General features: G+C 32.2%; 1 protein-coding gene and 1 long non-coding RNA gene across 2 annotated transcripts; one reads left to right on the forward strand and one right to left on the reverse strand.

Moving 5' to 3' along the window:
* The first annotated feature begins 787 nt into the window (after positions 1-787).
* On the forward strand, positions 788-4,202 carry LOC136272482 (uncharacterized). The gene is made up of 2 exons (XR_010710492.1): positions 788-905; positions 2,715-4,202. It is a non-coding gene; the product is annotated as an uncharacterized lncRNA (long non-coding RNA).
* Positions 4,203-7,721: 3,519 nt separating this feature from the next.
* LOC136272522 (uncharacterized) lies at positions 7,722-14,341 on the reverse strand. The gene is made up of 3 exons (XM_066074210.1): positions 14,289-14,341; positions 12,377-13,501; positions 7,722-11,087 (listed from the first exon to the last, which is right to left on the reverse strand). The coding sequence occupies exons 1-3, from the start codon at positions 14,289-14,291 to the stop codon at positions 9,537-9,539; spliced, it is 2,679 nt and encodes an 892-aa protein (XP_065930282.1). The 5' UTR covers positions 14,292-14,341; the 3' UTR covers positions 7,722-9,536.
* Between the last annotated feature and the right edge of the window lie 5,111 nt (positions 14,342-19,452).

A 19,452-nucleotide genomic window follows, 5' to 3' on the forward strand; every position in this document is an offset into this window, starting at 1 on the left:
CTTCATTGAGAGGAAGAAATCTGCCGAATTTACACTTTTAAATTTATTAACAAACTTGAAACGCAAATTCATATAATTTAATTCTGGTTGTAACGCGGCATTTGATTGGATAGAAATATTAAGTTAAATTTGTATAACCTGGTTTGCATGTCACAAGACACGTCACAATGCAAAAACGTACTAATCTGCTATACGTTAGGTTTGATTTTTGAACAGATTAATATCATTTTTAAAAGTAAAACGGACTCAATTTGTACAGCAAATTACAGAAAATTAAAGTATAAGGAATGAACTCAACATCTTCGCGGATTATAAAGAGTAAATTGCCCCAACCCAGGTTATACGAGTATAACTTGTGTAGACATTGAGTTCATTTCTTAAATAACTTGATACCTTTTGATGTGCAAACCATATGATTGTGACGTCATCAAAAAAGTTTCACCAAGTGAAAAATTTTCTTCCATATCCAACACGAAACGGAACGTTGCAAAAACATTATCAAACTAGAGAAGAAATTGTCTCTCCTACTGGTTGGAATATTGCTTTATGAACAGAAAGTGTGAATACTGTGGAATCATTTAATTTCGTAGGGTCAATTCTCGTGGATTATGGGATTTTTGCTTATTCGTGGGGATATAATTTCGTGGATGCGTCGGTTTTTAGTTTCAGTAGGAAAATTAAATCTTTTATAGGTTTTTGTGGAGGATGTAAATTCGTAGGTGGGGGCTACCCACGAATACCACGAAAATTGAGCCACCTCGAATTCTATTGATTCCACAGTTGTGTATGAGAATTAATTCTACGTGATCTTTTATTTTACTAGACGGACTGTGAAGCAATAGGGGGATACCTAGTTGAGTTAGCAACAGTTGATGAAGCCAACTTTATACTGACAAATGTTATCCGTAAGTTGATTTGCCATTACACTAATTAGTGAAGCAGGTTTGAAGCATCATTTCTTATTCATATAACAAACATGTGAGTTGTAAAGATAAGCATAGAAAATGGGTAACAAATGATGTTATCAATGAAGTACATATAATTATGTATCTTTTGGATCCTTTCATCTCTGAAATAGGAGAAGTTTATTAATATTTAGATATTTTATCCCGGTTCAAAATAATAATCCTATTAAAATAATTTGCCTTTAAACACATGTTCAAAGAAATTTAGAAGAAAAAATCTGTCATCCGTTAGATTTTTTTAAACAAGAGTTAATGCATTGAAGAAATAGTTAATAGGTGTTGAGAAAAACTGAGAACTGTTTTTTCTCTTTGATACTCTTGAACAAAATCCAAAGATGTTTATTAGTCAGTAGATAATATTGCGACATGAATAATTCAAACTTCTTAACCATTCTTTCAGTATAATGGGTGATCAATATAGTAAGGAGTGACCAAATACATAAAGCCCGAAGGGCTTTTTTGATATATTTGAACACACGTATTCGATTATATTGATCATGTCACAATATTCAAAGAATGGCCACATTGCGTCTATTTTTATACATGTAATTATCAGCAACTGTGCGATAATATATTAAAATACCGGCAGTTTGTATTATAATTTTGCAAACCCCACTTGAACATTTGCTTCGCTTCATGGGTGAAATATATATAGTATATCGGAATATACATGTATGACACAAATTTGAATTGATTCGTAGTGTTAAAACACACTAAAAATGTAAATATGATGAAATTATCAGATATAGAAGGATGTTGTAAAATAATCTAGTATGTATGTGCAGGAAAGATTCTTGGAAAATGATTAATTACGTTTATTTTGTTTAAAAAGGCTTCTATAGTAGTAGAAAAAAAAGTAACTCTTATAGGGATTGCATTGAGGGAAACATTACTTCGTATGAAGCAACTAATAACGGAAACCTTTAAAAAATAATCATAATCGCCGCGAATAAAATATTGTGTACAGTTATCGAACATTGCATAGGGTCTGATAATTCAAAGGTGGCTGATTGGATAACAAATTACCCGTCTAAAAATAATAAACAAGAGTAGTAAAAATACTATATATTTTAGATTTATGATTTATTGAGTTCCTCGTCTTTGGCCTATCACTAGTTTATATTATTATACTTTCATGTTAAATACTGAAATCTGATTGGCTTAGACACAGTTGATAATCCGTTCTAATACCCTCAGCGTTAGCAACACACTTAGCAAAGGGTAACACAATAAATTGTTACATGCGCGTAAATTATGCGCGTACGGTTTGCCGTGGAATTCGCTTCATTTCTATATAAAAGCAGTAAAAAAATCTATAAAATTAAGACATTCAGTATAATAAAATAAATAGTGCCTGTTTGGGAGGGTAACTGTTGAAATTGACACCCCTCAAAAACCATTGTCAACCTTCGCTTCGCGTCGGTTGACAATGGTTTCCTCGGGGTGTCAATTTCAACTGTTACCCTCCCAAACAGGCACTATTTATATAATATTAAACGGTCAAATTAAATTAAGATTTAAAAAAAAAATAACCATGAGTTCTACCTTGAAGTTTTAGCCATCAACTTAAATTTGGTAAAGAAAAGTTCCTTCTATATATAAGCTTTTAAACTGTATATTTTCCAATATCTAGAGCTCGTCTACATAATGAGATCAATAATGATAGTTTACTATAACCACGTCCATCAAGCCCTTTAAAGGAATGTTTAATAATATACCTTTTTGTTTTGTTTTGTGTTTGACCTCTAGAGTCTCGCCCAGCTTGGTTAGGGGGACACCGGAACGGTACTTGGTTCTCCTGGTCGAGAGGGGGAACTGTTACGTACACGGACTGGATGGAGGGGTTCCCCAAAAACGTCACGGGCGAGGATTGTCTTGTTTGGGCCACGGAGGGCTGGAATGATGCACCCTGTGACAAACACCTCAAAGAGGTCATTTGCGAAATGGATGAATGTCCACCTTAATGACATCTTATTGTGTGACAAAAATCTCACACATATAAAATTGACCACAATTAAATTAAACATTTAAAGAAATCAACTGCATAATGGATCAATGTCCGGCCGAATACTATGATAAACTTGAGGTTTTTTTTATAGACTATGATGCATGTATTCGCCCCCGAGAAATTGTTTTTAGATCTGAATTGATCAATGATATGCAACAGGAACAACACAAAATCTTATTGTGAAATGAAACTCTGTCAAGTTAATAGACATTTCACCCACGATCTGACATACAACTCGAACATCATCTGCAAAATTGATCCATCTCCAGCTTAAAACGGCCAAACTCCTCAAATATGAATCAGTATTCAAATTAATGGCATCTCTTTTTCCACCATGATTAAAGTGATTTTTTGCACATTTGCTTTCTAAATATACTACTGACTGCTATTAATTTTCCACCGTCTGACAACATTCTTAAAGTAATCCCCGAGCCAATTAAATCGAGCCTCTTATTTTAACCTTCTGAAAAGCATTCCAAAATTTATTTTTTGCAAAACTATGTCTGGCTAAATAAAATGCAATCAAATAATGGATCTTGTTTTTCTAAACCTTTGAATAAGGATCTGCGAAATTGAACAGTGTCCAGCTTAGTGATTTTTTTTTACCTTTTGAAACACAGCTAAAAGAAATCGTCTGTGAAATGGTTAAAATGTCCGACGCCACTTGTTTTTACGTGTGAGGAACACCTAACAGAAATCATCAGCGAATTAGATCAAACATCAAACTGAATGAAATTAATTTTTTCATCATGTGACAAGCACCTTTTTGTAGGAGAAATTATCCACAAAATGGAAAAATGTCCAGCTACCGACACCATTTGGCTTTTGCTTGTGAAAAGTACCACAAAAAAACACCTGCTAAATTGAATTGATCATTTTTTATGTGAATGATCTGTCTTTGTTTTCCTCAAGTGACAAGCACTTAAGAGAAATCATCTGCAAAATGGATTATTGTCCAGCTGAGGACGCTACTTGTTTCATCATTTAAAAAGAGTTTCATAGAGATCCTCTGCTGTATTAATCAAGGAATAGCCAAACAAAAAAAACTGCAGAGAGGTCATCTGCGAATTGTAATGAATCATTGTATAACTAAATAACTTCTTTTTTTACAATTTGACAAAGATCTCAGAGAGGTTGTCTGCGAAGTTTAGCAATGTCGGGCTGTGGTATTACATATCAATACTATCCGTGTATTTATATGTTTTTAATATTAAAATAATAAAGAATTCTGTTTAGCTGTTATTGTTAAAAATTTACATTTTCCGGTTTCTTTGCCTGTGATAACACTACGTACTGCTTTTGTACTATATAACTCATAACTTCAAATGACGCCAATCGAAGCACCAGCGGGGTTTGCTTTTTATATTTGAATATTTAATCGTACGATGGCTTAAAATTATATAAATTTAAGTCATCGGAAATCATTCTTTGAATATTATGAGGTGATAATTTCGGTCGGGGCGTGATCAAATCTATCATAAAGCCCTTCGGGCTTCATGGATTTGATCACGCCCGGCCAAAATTATCACCTCATAATACCTAAAGAATGATTCCTTATTCCTTAAAGGGGCGTGGTCACGATTTTGGTCAAACATTATTTTTCCGATTTTATTATATACAAAGTTATGAGCGAGTTAGAAAGCTTAAAATTCTTCGCTATATAAACAAAGCGTTTGTTTACATTTTGGACGTTGAAGTAAAAATGTCCGTTTTAAACCAGAAACGAATAGGTAAAACATTAGGAACTGTTTATCCATCCTTAAAATAAATAAGAAGATAAACAAATAAGCTGAAAAAAAGATTTTTACTGGTATATTTAACCTATGTAAACAAAAACAGGACACGAGCCTTGTTTACAAAACAAAGAATTGTGAGCCCTGTATCTTGCTTATAACTCTACGAATGACTCTCAAAAATTTTATTTGATCATTAAGGTCTTCCGTTTCCAACGGTTTCTCAAAAACGACTCAACCGATTTTCATTAAACTTTCAGATATGATAGATACTGATCTAAACTTTATACGTAATTTTTAATTTTGATGACGTTTTTGATATATTGACGTTTTAGCGATTTTCAGAGGGTCGGCTTGTCCTGGGATCTTCTCCTTAACGATTGAAGATATTGAGTTCAAACTTTCAGGGATTGTAGTCAAAAGATTGTAGATGTGTCTTTAGGCATTCATTTTTATCTGATTCAAAAGGCGCTGAAGCTCGCCTGGTACCGAAAATTGAGAGTTTAGAAACGTCGTTATTTTTTCTGGTTTTCTTTGTTTATCTCTTTTCTGAAAAATATTTTGTTAAAACATATTATGTAAAATGTGTTAAGAACTAAATGACCTTTCATTTGATATCAAGAAAAAGGGGCTGGCCCCACAAATTAAGGAACCAAGGGACTCTAAAGTCTTTTATCTGTAGCCCTTTACTGAGGGATATTTTGTGAAAGGTTATAGAAGCAAATATGTTTATTATACAATTATGTATCCAAGCAATATAATGATTTCATGATGGGTTACGTAATTAGGGGTTTTAAAGGGGTCAAAATCCAAAATTTTGATCACCCATATCTCAGAAAGGATAAATATTTTCAAATGCAGTGTAGAGGAGAAGATGCCCAAAATGATATACTGAATAAAATGCAATCTTCAAATTTCGTTAAACGGCCCCAATAAGGCTATAAGGGACCGGCCCCTAAAACATTCTTTCTCAGATATCTCAAGAATGGTAACAGATTTCTAAACACTTGTTGAACAAAATGTCTTTATGATTAAATGACCTTACATCTGATACCAAGAAAAAGGGGCTGGCCCCTAAATGTAGGGACCTAGATGGCTCTAAAGTCTTTTTCCTATAGGTCTTAAACGAGGGATATTTTGTAATAGATTATAAAAGCAAAATGTTTATCTCACATTTATGTAGTCTAACAACATAATGATTTTCTAATGTGTTACGTAATTAGGGTTTTTTAGGGCTCAACAGACCAAAAAATTGATCACCTATATCTCAAAAAGAAAAATATATTTTGAAATGCAGTATAAAAGAGAAGATGCTCAAAATGATGTTCTTAACAACATGCAACCTTAAAAATTTGGTTCAGTGGCCCCAATAAGGAGATAAGGGACCGGCCCCTTAAACATTTTTCACAGATAACTCAAGAACGGTGACGAATATCTAAACACTTGTTGAACAAAGCTCTTACACCTAAAACAAAATAGTATCTGGCCCTTAAATTGTAGACCCTCCTTTCCTGTTTTAAATCATTTAAACTGTTAAATAGCAAAATCAAGATCGAACATAAATCTCAAGTTCTAAAATCAGACGGAAGACCTCCTCGTTGCTTGCAACGAGATCGTGTCTAGCTAGAAATACATTCGTAAATCATTGTAATTAATCAAAACATAAAAACAGAATTTGACCAAAATTGTGACCATGCCCCTTTAATTATCTGAGGTAAGCGTATCCAAAATACTAGTACACACATCACACATCTGTAGATCTACGCTATAAATACTTTTCTACAGAGAAGAAGCCACAATAAAGTATTAATAACATAACGTTGCATGATCGATAAGGGCAGAAAAAATACAATTCGTTATTCTAGAGACTGTCTCAAAAGCTTAATATAAATAAAAGGTAAGAGATAAATAGCTCATATACTGGTATATTTGTCTGACTTCATATTTGATTTATTCAACTCGTTAAGATATTCATCATTTTAACAAGTTGAATATTAAAGCAAACATATAAAGATACATATAACAAAATATCCTTTTTCACGGTGTTTTTTTTTCATGGTCTCTCTAACTGAAGTGTATGGCCTAATATAATTACAGTATAATTATCAGCTTAGAAAAAAATCTATGTTCCCTTCTATAAAAAAAAATACTGCATAATATTGACTTCGAACGAAAATATTACAATATCCTAAAATCTAAAATGCATCAACTGATCAATCTTGTTGTCGTAATTATCGATGTATTGCAAAATTGTAAAATGAACAATGAATAATTGCAAAATGGAAAAGAAGGTGTAATTTATAATTATGAAAAAATATCTTTCATTCACAATAATTTCGATATGCATAATATGTTATCATTTTAATAAGCGCTCAAAACTTGGCATAAACGGTTTTGATTTTTAAAAAGTGTGTCATGAAAAAAGGTAACGAAACTTAAGCGTTTTTTTTATTGAACAATGACATTATGAACAGTGAAACAATAAATATTTTTATATATGATATATTTCAAGATATGGTATTAATATACATGTATAAAGAAACATAACATTTTCATGAAAAGTAAGGCTTACTGTAAATGTATTATATTTGGCGGAAAATGATTTCCAAACAAGTTAGCGTAGATTTGCTTCAGCGCATTTCTTATTGTACCTATTACCTTCTTTTATATTCAGTATACATGTATATATATATATATATATATATATATATATATATATATATATATATATATATATATATATATATATATATATATATATATATATATATATATACCATTTGGCGATGCACTTGATTTGGCATAATGCCGTTTTCTCCCAATGAAGGTAATCAGAATACACAGCCAAATGTTATCACAAATGTAATACATTTACAGTTTCCATTGAACACCATTTTTGAAACCACTTTATCTGCAAAAGTTTTTTTTTTTTTTTTTTTTTTTTTTTTTTTTTTTAACATTTTCTTTTATGTACCAATGTACCATATTCTTATTAATGTACCATGTTCTTATTAATGTGGATTAAAAATCATAATGATTGAATTACTTTCACAGTTTTAAAATTTTCAAATTTTACGATATTTGACCCCAAAAAATAGTTTTAAAAGAATTTTGAGAGGTAAAAATTGTTAATCCCTCAGTGGGATTCGAACTCATGATTTACAGATTCTTAGTAAACCCTCTAGCCAACTGCACTACGCTGATAGGTGATAATATTGGGAAAGAAACTACTTATAAAATTACACTTGGTTTTCTTGGAGTTTTTTTTTCGATAAACAATACGTCACAAAGTGTCCCAAACAACCTTAACAAATTTAGTCAGCTGAGTGATGACTGAATGGTCTCGAAATGTGACTAAACGACAAAGCCACTAAGTATGCCATTCCGTCAGTACTTAACTACCTTTCAGTCACCCTTCACCATACTAAATGGCAGAGTTGTATTTTGTAACGTCAATTATGTTAATGCATTCCGTGTTTAACGCTTGTTTTGTTCATTTTAGCAAAATAGCCTATTCTGATGAAACACAAATGGTAATCAATTTCTATGAAAGACGACAGAAAAGGGGGTGCATTTTAAACTTTGTAAGAAAACAATCACCTAAGCATTTTTACAAAACGTACCTTAAAATGAATCTAATTACACAATTCTTTATAATTGCTTCACAAAATACATTAGATAATTTGAATACAATATACTGATCATACATTGCTTTTTCATTTTCCCTTAAAAAAAAATATGGTTTGAGTACATGCATTTTGAAACGATTAAAAGATAAACTCACAGCTTTAAAAACAAAGAAATATTAGTAACAAGCTTGCACATTTTAGTTGTAACAATTCAAACGACATCATCATAAATGACATGCGACGAATAATGCGAAAAATTGTAATCATGTCTCATTGATTACATGATTTTGTTTTACCGACGCCGAAAATTCTATATTTAATGGACATTTTATTGTTCCGCCAAATTTGGATATGACGACATAACATCAAAAACATTTCTAAAAACAAACAATGAAATTCACAGAACGATACTTCTTGCATGATAAATAATTTGGATTTACTTGCAACACGCCATTGATTGGCTGAAAAAAAAAATGTTTATTTCGTATGAAAGATGTTGCTTCGACGCATAAGGTATAACGTCAAAAACGTATCAATCCATCCGACATTACGTTGAAATTTGGTACGGTAAAATATCATTTTTAAAGGTCAAATGACCGTTTTCATCTAAATTTATGGCAGAAAATCAAAGGAATTATATATTTCAATAGCTACATTGTATTACGTTCATCCGAATTCAAAATTGGTTTGAACAGTTTATGTTTTTTATAAACAGCTCTGCCGTTTATAAAACGTAAATTGTGGTTTGCTGTTTTACATTTCTTATTAAAACGCAATCATAATTGTTTTATTTATCTTTTTCTTCATTAATATTTGTATTTTTTGTATAGTCTGAGTTGTATTATTCATCAATTCAATTTGTTCTTTTTGATCTTGATGAAGGGAAAAGGCTAATAAAGGCTGTGCTTTCTGTCCTCAAACTTTTTTTTTTTAATTTTTAAACTGTAGCTAGTTTGGTGCCATGTTTTGTTGAGATTGGCTACATTAATGTTGCTTTACATAAGTAAAAAATAATGCAAAATGTTGATTTGTTGAGGCTACATAAATGGTGTTTTAAATAAGTAAAAAAAATTATGCAAACTGTTAACACGAAAACAATGATGACGGCGCCATTAACGATGACAGAAATAGGAAAGAAAAATTAGGATGCAAAAAAATCCATAGAGTCTCTGGTTCGGATGAACTGAAAGATTGTGTTTTACTATTTGAGAGAATGTCTCTTTTGTGGATTAATGTTTCTGGCAATCAACTGAATTCCAAATGCAAAAAAGAGAAAGATACCCTGAGAGCTGGCCAGAATGATGTGTAGGTAGGAAAATAAGGGGTTCGGGAACATGATGTTTAGAAATCCAAAGAACCAGGTAGTTCCACTGATGGCAATCAACCGGAAAAATATAACGAACATATTTCTGTCCTGTTTTGTTTTAAGCTCAACATGCGTGTCATCCTTCCTGCTTATTTCTCTAAATGATAAGAGAAACATAAAGAAATTGAGAATGACCATGCATGCGATTGGAACGATAAATGTATAGAGTAGCATATCTTTGAGAGAGATAAAGCAGTTGAATGATGAATATCCATAACTAGAATCTTGGAACAAAAGTTTGCTGACTAACATATTTGTCAGAACCATGCACGTTGGAAAAGCAAAACTGTACACCACATTTATAAAAAATCTTTTCCTAATACTACCTTTGCTTTGATATTGGGTGTATGTAAAGGTCTGGAAACATGTAAAAGAGGAGGCAAGCATCCACATTACTACTGATAGCCACAGGAAGTGATTGAGAACGCCTACTATCTGACAAAATATTGGGTTGGACGAGGATAATCCGGAAACGGAAAATACAGTGTTAGCAAAAATCAAAGTTAAACACAAAGCTTTGATATTCATTGAGTGAACGTGTTTGCCAATATCGAAGATGAAATAAGCGACCATCGTTCCAATACATCCAACGGAAGAAAAGGACAAGCAAACAAGTGTCGTTATCTTTTCCATAGAATTTTTTTGTTTCAACAAAGCCAACTCAAGTTTTTCAAAATATTGATCGACGCAAACCTCTACTCTACTTTTGTCACGTGATTCCTTGAAATACGACGATCCCATGCAAAAGTCCAAATCAACAAAGCAAAAAACGGACCCCGAAACAACCACCGTTGTTTGCCTTTTGTCTATCAGTATTTTTGGACAGATCGTGAACGGAGCAACAATTGTTGTGATTGTGTCGTAATTGAGGTCACATTTGTCAGTCCGTTGTGGAGCTTTTCTTCTCGTAAACTCATATAAATCCTTTCCAGAAACTGGGTTTCGATAAAACGTAGAAAAAGAAGTATGCTCATGATATCGAGATTTAAAGGACTGACTGAGAAGTTCAACATTTAAAGTATTTCTAATTACATCATCAAATTTAAAATACTCTAATAAATAATTGAGGCTTTCTTTGTAGTTATGGAAATGATGATAAAACATTTCTACATAAAACATAAATGAATAGTCAGTTTTAAATGTTTCAGCGGCGTCTGATTCAACGAATAAACGTCCTTTACATATCAGGTTGTCAAAACTGTCATTTGAATAAATATATCTTATGATTTTAAACAAAGAGTCTGTGATTGGCTCTATTCTTCCTGATTTTGTCGTGAAACGAATGTTCATTTCGTATTTTTGCTTTGAAATCTGTATGTGAGCCGGAACACAGTCGAAATTTTCGTATCTAAGGCCTGCATCACAAAATGGACGGTGACATGTTTTCTGAAAAGAAACATAAGAAAAAAATTAATGTCAGTACATCGTAGGTCAATGATGCCATAATGATGTAAAAGTTCAAATACGATTATGAATACTGAAACTATAATATTTCTCGCAGCGGACAGGTTCTCAAATGTCTCTGAAAATTAATACCTAGATAATATACATCTTGATAAAAAAAATTAGTCGTAGCTTACGAGTTCGTCTTCGGTAAAGAGCAAAATAAAGTCGTTGCGTAAAATAAGTTTATTTAGAGTCCTTGATCATGATCCCCTAATATGTCAGCATGAATATATCTATATACACTTAGTTGTCTTTGCCCTTAAAGTATAGTTTGTTGGATATCTATACAAATTTTGTATCACAGTTTCAATAAATATCATTTATTAATGATATAAAAAAAAACTATAGTATTATGATTGAGTGTGTTATAGTAGCTTTGAATGTGTGCCTCCAATCGCAACTTCTTGTACCTTTCCGGCAGACTTAGGACAATCACATCGAATGAATAACATGCGTCCGTAACCCCCCCCCCCCCCCCCTCACTTAAATAAAACCATATAAATATATCACATATTACGATCTGAACTAGACCTCATTAATGTGTAATTTAATTAATTTTTTATACTGTAAACCAACTTTAATTCGAGTGCGAGATATTTTCGCGAGGTTAGCGAGAGCCTTGTCATCGCGAATATTTCTCGCCCTGAACCAATTCTTTGTCTATAGTTTTGATAACAATACAGATCTGGATAAGACTTGGTCGCGAACCCAAAGTCGTCGCGAACCAGTTTATTGGAGGTTAATCGCGAAATATAGTCGCCGCGAATAAAAATTGGTTTATAGTATATATTTAAAATTCTTTATTAATAATACTGGGTTTTTTTCGTCAATATCAATAAAATCAGATCAAACAAAGTGAAAGTGATGAAGCGCTGCTAGATTGTACCAAAAAAATGATAATGTTTCTTTTTATGATATGAAGAAAATTAGACATAGTGAATAGAGACGTACAAGGCTGTCTAGCAGCTACTTATAAATAAAAAGGATCTCCACTTTGTAAAACAAAAACTCCAACATCCGGTAATGTTGATACATTAGAGTTGTTTTTTTTTAGCTCTGCCAGAAATAGCGATTGTGTGTACCTCTTTGGTATTGAAATAATTATCCAGCAGTGAATTATCTTTAGAGTTTTATGCACAAAGTATTCTTGAAACTCTATATATTTCTGTAATGTTACCCTAAAATTAGAGTTGTACAAATAAGAGAAATACAAAGAAGTGTGTACTTACAAGTAGTGGATCATAGAAAGGACATTGTAGGTGTTGATCACGAACATTTTCTTCGAACTTGCTCAAATCTATCATAGCTGAAAACGAATCCATGTGGTCTTCATCTAAATAATATTTCTCAATACATTCTGTAGGCAAATCAGATGTCCAATTTCCAACGTTGCACATGGCACAAAATAAGTTTTTATATTCTTGCCTCCTAGCAATGTGCTTATTTGTACAATGCATATATCTGTCGACGAAATCGAGGCTGCATCCTCTCTCAATTTGACTGTCATAGGTCAGCCATAAACCTGTGATGTTGCAACGATCAGCATACTGATCATCAGTGTAGCACCTGTTTCTGATATTGTTAGCAACCAACAAAGGTGGAATAAACTCGACTCCACATTGACTAGTGTGGCTGAACAGCTTTGTTTTGAGGGTTTCTGTAGAGAAAGCTTTCATAAGGTCATCCTGATATCTGCAGCTAAGTCGTGTTTCCCAAGACAACAACATGTCTGAATTTTCACCATTGCAAATCGCGCAGTACAAGTTTCGAAAAGTTTCGTTGGTCTTTATAGATGTCACGGGTTGGAATAGTTTCAGATCAGTTTCATTTTCCGGCTTTTGGCATTTTTGTAAAGTGACTTCATCAACAAACGTAGACGGGCAATCCGAAACCATAAAGTATTTTTGTTTGTAAAGCAAATTAATAGAAGGAGAAATGCAATCTAAGGCCACGGTATCGTATCGAGAATGTGATGAATAGCTATGGTCGACATACGTTATGAATTGTGTGCTGGTAGAAATATTTTGTTTGTAATTGCGCCAAGGACAACAGTTCTTCTTCCTGTGGCAATTATCATTGCAGCCACAAACCGAACAACTTCGAACTTTTGTTTTTGAAAATGAGACATTTCTTTGGTACTTTTCTCCAAAGCACATGTCTTGATTGGGACAAAAAAGAAGGTGGGCGTATACATATATCTTAACTGTGTCATTAGTGATCCATGAGGTCATGTTTTCTACAACAAGTTTATCATCCGAAGAGGGTAGAGTGGCCACTGAAGTTGGAAGTGAAGGAGACATCATTGAATTTACGACGAAAAGTAACGACATGGATATCGCCAGCAGAAAAAGACCCTGTAAGGAAATTAGCAGACACAGGAAATTGATAAGTCGTCCTGTTGAAATTCATGTACAATACGATAGGCGATAAGTTGTTCCATCGAACAATTTTGCAAAAGTCTTGGAGAAGAACGTAATTAAGTCGATAGAAACAGTTGATGTAGTCTTGAACGGCTATTGTTTCGTGAATATCAAGTAAAACGTCATACGTTTACCCAGTATCTAAATAACATGCAATTTTTACATGTTTTCAAGACAAATACACCTATAATTTTTAAGCTTGCAAACCTTTATTTAGATTCATTAAATATAGTGACACATGTTCTATGAAAATCGTATGTCTGTCGGCAATGTTGAACATAAATGGGTAGTGTCAAATGTAATTATTGTAGGAAACATACGTCACAGTGAACAGCCACATATTTTATGTTTACAAGGTTTTTTTAACAAATAAAGCATAATTACAATTGTTGCCTAGCTCTCAACCGTCATTCATTCCCCTCGCACACATCTCTCTAACCAGAATACAGAGAAGAATCGAACGTCATCAGCGATACGTCATCACTTGTTGTGCACATGAGAACATTACGAACCGCTGATTAATTTACAAATGAGGTGGTTCATGTGATTCCTATTTTAAAGAACATAGATTAAATACATCCATGTATATGCATGTATCTGAAACTGAACGTTAAATTTGTTCATGGAACCATAGAAAAAGTAACTCCTCTGTGCATTTTCTTATCATATCATTCTTTTTTTTCTTTTTTTCTTCCTAAAAACAAAGATTTAATGTACATACCATTTTAGATCAACTTCAAGCTTCTTTTTGTTTTGAATGCCGTTGTCCTATACTCCAAAACAAGTAATAAATTCTATCACTGCCATCATATATATAGCTTTATTCATGTCATAAGTGGCAAGCACTTGAAGAAATAATTTCTTTTCAAAATTAATTTAATCACAAATCGGGTGATGAGATTGATCAGGTTTCCATGAAAAAGACAGATTATGTAATGATTATGTGTGTTGAACTATGTGTTTAACCTAACAAGTCCTGGTTATTAAATAAACGTCCGTTTCTTGAAAACACCTAAATGTGTATGAATATTGCTTGATTTCGCAATGTCATGAGAGAACTGACTAAGTCATGATTACTTGCGTGGAAAGAAGCGACAGTGCTCATTTTCTTTTCGCCGATAAAGCACCAATTGCTTCACCTAGAACTCTTATTGAATAGCAATTACATTCCATTATTTTTTATTAAAGACTAGCAGATATTAATACATCGATCACAATATTACCTGAAGATGACAAAAGGTCACCAGGTCATCACACCAGTATTTTTTGTGGGACATGTGAATCTTCAGTTCATTTTTTAAAATAATTTTAACATGGATTGACTTCTTGAAATTCCGAAAATGTCTTGATTGAGCTAGCTCGCGAATCGTCTCATGTGTCGGGTTCTTATTTTACCCAAGGATTGAGATGGAGCACAAATTGGGTTCATATTATCACTAATTTAAAAATATTTTTTATTTAGTCCAGTATACATATGATACCACTTTGTTTAGGGATAAATGGTCAACACATAATCCATCGGATGTACCTCGAGCCTTTAAATATGATGTTTTCGGTTATAAAATGCAATTAAGTGAAGACAAAACCACGAAATTTAAATATTTTCTTATATCTTTAAATGAAGCTTAAGTTTTCATTTCAATGTAATTCTTTTTTTTTTCAAAGTGTGTCGTCTGCACCCCCTTTTCTCACCATATGCATCATTCTTGAAACTCATTTTTATTTTTGCAATATATCTTTTAGGTCAGTTATGCCAAAATTGTATTCTAGTATTTTGATGTAACTCATTGTTGCTTTCAAGCAAAAACTTGAATTTTAATGATCTGTCTCTTTACTTTTGATTTTTAACTATAGACATGTAACTTAATTTATTTCACGTGTTTAATAGTATGCCTTTTGTTCATTGTCATTTATTATACATCTTTCAATAAATGATTTATTTTACTGCCTAAACAGGAGTAATTATGTGTATGTATCTTTATATATATGTATACAATAAAATATGTTCAAATCAAATCAAATCAATTATGTTTTATATTCATTTGATGATGGTTAGTAAAGCAAGCAGACATAACTTTTATATAATATAATCTCTTGCATGTCAAAATTGACGTGAGCTGAGTGAAATATTGGATTCCAAAACTAATTAAATTCACAGATCAGGTGAATACAAATATCAGGTTTCCCAGAAATGAGACAGCTGATGCTGTCATTTTGTTAAAGTCTTATTGTAGACAAATAATGAAGCACCTTTGATTTTCTTGGAACACCCCAGATTCTCAAAGATATCGAAATTTTAAACACCTATATGATTGCGTCGGCCCGTCACAAGTAAATTGTGGCGCCATGTTTCATCGTTATTACTTGCTATAGGCGTATAACATTTCACCTTGATATAAAAACCTATCGCAACTTGGGCATAAAAGTTTGAGTTTGAAACACAATTAATGAAAAATAAAAATCCGGGTTCTTTTTAATAATATCTTCTTGAAAGGATTTACTTTATTACAGATTATGAAAAAACAATATCATATACATGTAGAATCTGATTTATTAACCATCATGACTATTCATTCCTCTGCTATGATAGGCCACCTTTTTGGTAGTTCATAAGAGTGAAAAACAGCTGATATCTGAGGTAAGGTTGTGGATTTACAATCTTAGATTTTAATATAATAATTCTAATAATTTAATTCTGGTTATAACGCGCTTTCTGATTAGCTAAAAGATTATTTTATATCGTATAAAGAATCTTGCCTACGTCATAGTAAGACTAAAGTAACTGAAACAGTTTACGCATTTTTATAAACCGCTTCCCGATTTATAAAGCGTAAACTGCCCCAAAACATTTTATATCGTATAAAACAAAAAAATAAATATTGAATTCATCCCTTAATTTAAGATACATGAGTTTCTTACAATGTTGCCGACCTAGGATGTTAATTTGTCAAGATTATACGATTGATCAACTTAAGAGGCTTCGATGGTCGTTGTCATTTATAGATTATATTGACCTCCTTCAGAAGGAGAGCTCTTAAAAAAATGTATATAAATGCCAAAATTTAAAATGTAAAATATATGATTTTTATCTTTCCTGCATAACAGATTATAGCTAAGGACGTCAAATATTTACTTTTAAGATACATCTGATGGTAAATTTGTTAACCATCCAGCCTCCTTATTGAAAATAGAGCAAAATCTTTGCAGGTGTACTGAATTTGCTAAGGTGGTTGGTATCTTATTGATTGCATTTTTTCTAAATAATTTATTATTTTATATACATTGCAATAGTATGCAGCTTAGATATAATTTTTAAAAAAACAACTTGTAAAATTAGAATTTTCATTTCTTAAAAGCAAAACGCAAAATATTTTGCAACGGCAGAAAAATTAACCGGGATTAATATATCTAATCACTGATCAAGTTAAATAGAGATTTATTACAACTATAACACATTTTTTGCCTTGATTTTATATAAGTACTTTTTTAAAGTTTGAATTCTAGTCTATGCTTTAGAATAAATTTGAAAGTACGTGTACGTGTAAAATTGAGTCTAAACACGCTACTTGTCTTTAAAATCAATATTTTAAGAAATAAATCAAATCGTTTTGGTATTGATCGACTTATCAATTACAAAACTAAACAGAGAGAGAGAGAGAGAGAGAGAGAGAGAGAGAGAGAGAGAGAGAGAGAGAGAGAGAGAGAGAGAGAGAGAATTCTAATGAGCAGAACTAAATAGAATAGGCACTAAAATAAATGGAGTTTTTTTAAGACTGAGATGGAAACGAAGACAGATCGAGGGATTTAGGAGTGCATGACTCGAACAAATGTTTTACCTTGCATCGATATTGGTTAAAAGTTGTTTAAAGTGAGATATATATAGTACGGTGGTATGATGCAACTCAGTAAAAGATTACTGTAAGCAAGGGGGTGCAACCGTGGAAGGAAATGATTGAAACATGTATGCCAACAAAGAAGACTACCAATATCCAACTTTTACAAATGCGGTAAAATATTAAAACGCTGATAGCCAGTGCTGCTGACATGAATGTGGCTCTACACCTTGAAACATGAAACATTTGAGATATGCTTCAATCTTTAATGCATGGCTGTGAGGCGATCTCTAATATATATATCGTTGTAAATAATCCTTAATGCATGGCTGCGAAGCGATCTCTTTTATATCGTTGTTGTTAAAAAAAAAAAATGAATATCAAGGCTATGGAGACAGTACATTTATATATTGAGTACAATTGTGTGCATGTTTTCATTGCATTATTAATATATTATTAAACAAAAGTTTCTCAGTGTTTGAGTATTTATCATGTTTATATGAAATCATCGTCGTTTTATGTCATAACTCACGTGGTCACTATTCAAAATAATAAATGTGATTCTATTCTATTTCAATTTATTCTTTTGTTTAGTTCTTGGAACAACAAGAATTCACGAAAATGATGAAGAATCTCGTTACGTAAATGAAATTATCAGAAATTGTCAAAAGACGCATTTGTACATTAATTGGTTTATTAATTAACAGACCCGTGGTTTTATGATAATCTGTAAAGGTTTAAATACATTGCATTTATATAGCTGAATAAAGAGGTATATAGAAATAAAAAACACTTTAAGAGGGCTGAAATAGGCAGGTCGCCTGCTGCCTAATCCTTATTATATGATATTTTACGTCATAAAAAGTTGTTTGAATAACTATTATAGTTATAAATTGAAGACATGACATCATTGTCAACTAATAAATGTCCCTGTTAAAATGGTAAAACACAGATACATGTAAGACTAAGTGTATAAAAAAAATTACAATGTAAATTATAATAGAAGAATCCCTGATTTGCATAATATCAAAATTAAATCAATCAGTTGCAAGAGAGATCACTTTATATCACATGCAAATCTTTCTATACAGTCACATATAATTCTCCCAATATGAGTTTACAAAGATAATAAAACATTTTTATCTCGCTGAATCAAATAGCATTCCCTCAGTTAGATTACTATTTCATGGGCATGCGCCAAAATAGTAGAACTGACAAAAAAAAATCTTTCTATACAGTCATGTATAATATATAAACAGAAAATGACAGTCTCTATCATGATGATAAAATCATTTGTCAAGTCCGTGTCTCTGTGTATACATGTATATGATTACAAAAATTCCGAATAACCAAAGACAATTTTGAGAATTTTTTTTTGAAAACCCTTAATCCAATCCCCGAACACAGGACAAAACACTTTTGAAGGGGAAACCCCGTAACTCAATCCGAGCACAGGGCAAAAAACAATCTTGGAGGGGAAGCTACTTAACCAAACCCGAGCACAGGGCAAAAAAAAATTTTGATGGTAAACCCCTTAAGTCAATCCGAACACACGGCAAAACAACTTTTATAGGGATAATCCTTTAACCCATTCATGTAAACGACGATCACATGTTATGAAAACAGCTCTTAATAGTTGCAGGAGTGAGCATTAACACGTTTGTTGTGGTTTTTCTTTACGAAAGTATAGAGGAACCAATCCGAATAGAGCATGAATTATTCCAGAGAACGGGAAAACTTCAGCAAGATGACTCATAGTCAGTAAGTAAACCGGTCATGGGTTTCTGACGATGTGGCACATGTAATCAAAGCGAGTTTGTTTATAATAGAGTCCATTTAATAAAATTCATATTAAAAATAAAACTCACCTTGTAGTTCTAAGGTAGACATTTAAGATACTTTTTTCATAAGTAAACTATCACGCAACAACATGGACATCCACGCTCAATATAAGCATATTATTATTACATCATACAACTTGAATTCACTTCAAATAATGTTCATGATCACTTAATCAATATCACTAGCTCTGTGCAAATATAAACTTTTTAA

Source organism: Magallana gigas, chromosome 10 (assembly GCF_963853765.1).
Source record: "Magallana gigas chromosome 10, xbMagGiga1.1, whole genome shotgun sequence".
In the NCBI taxonomy this organism is placed as follows: Eukaryota; Metazoa; Mollusca; class Bivalvia; order Ostreida; family Ostreidae; genus Magallana; species Magallana gigas.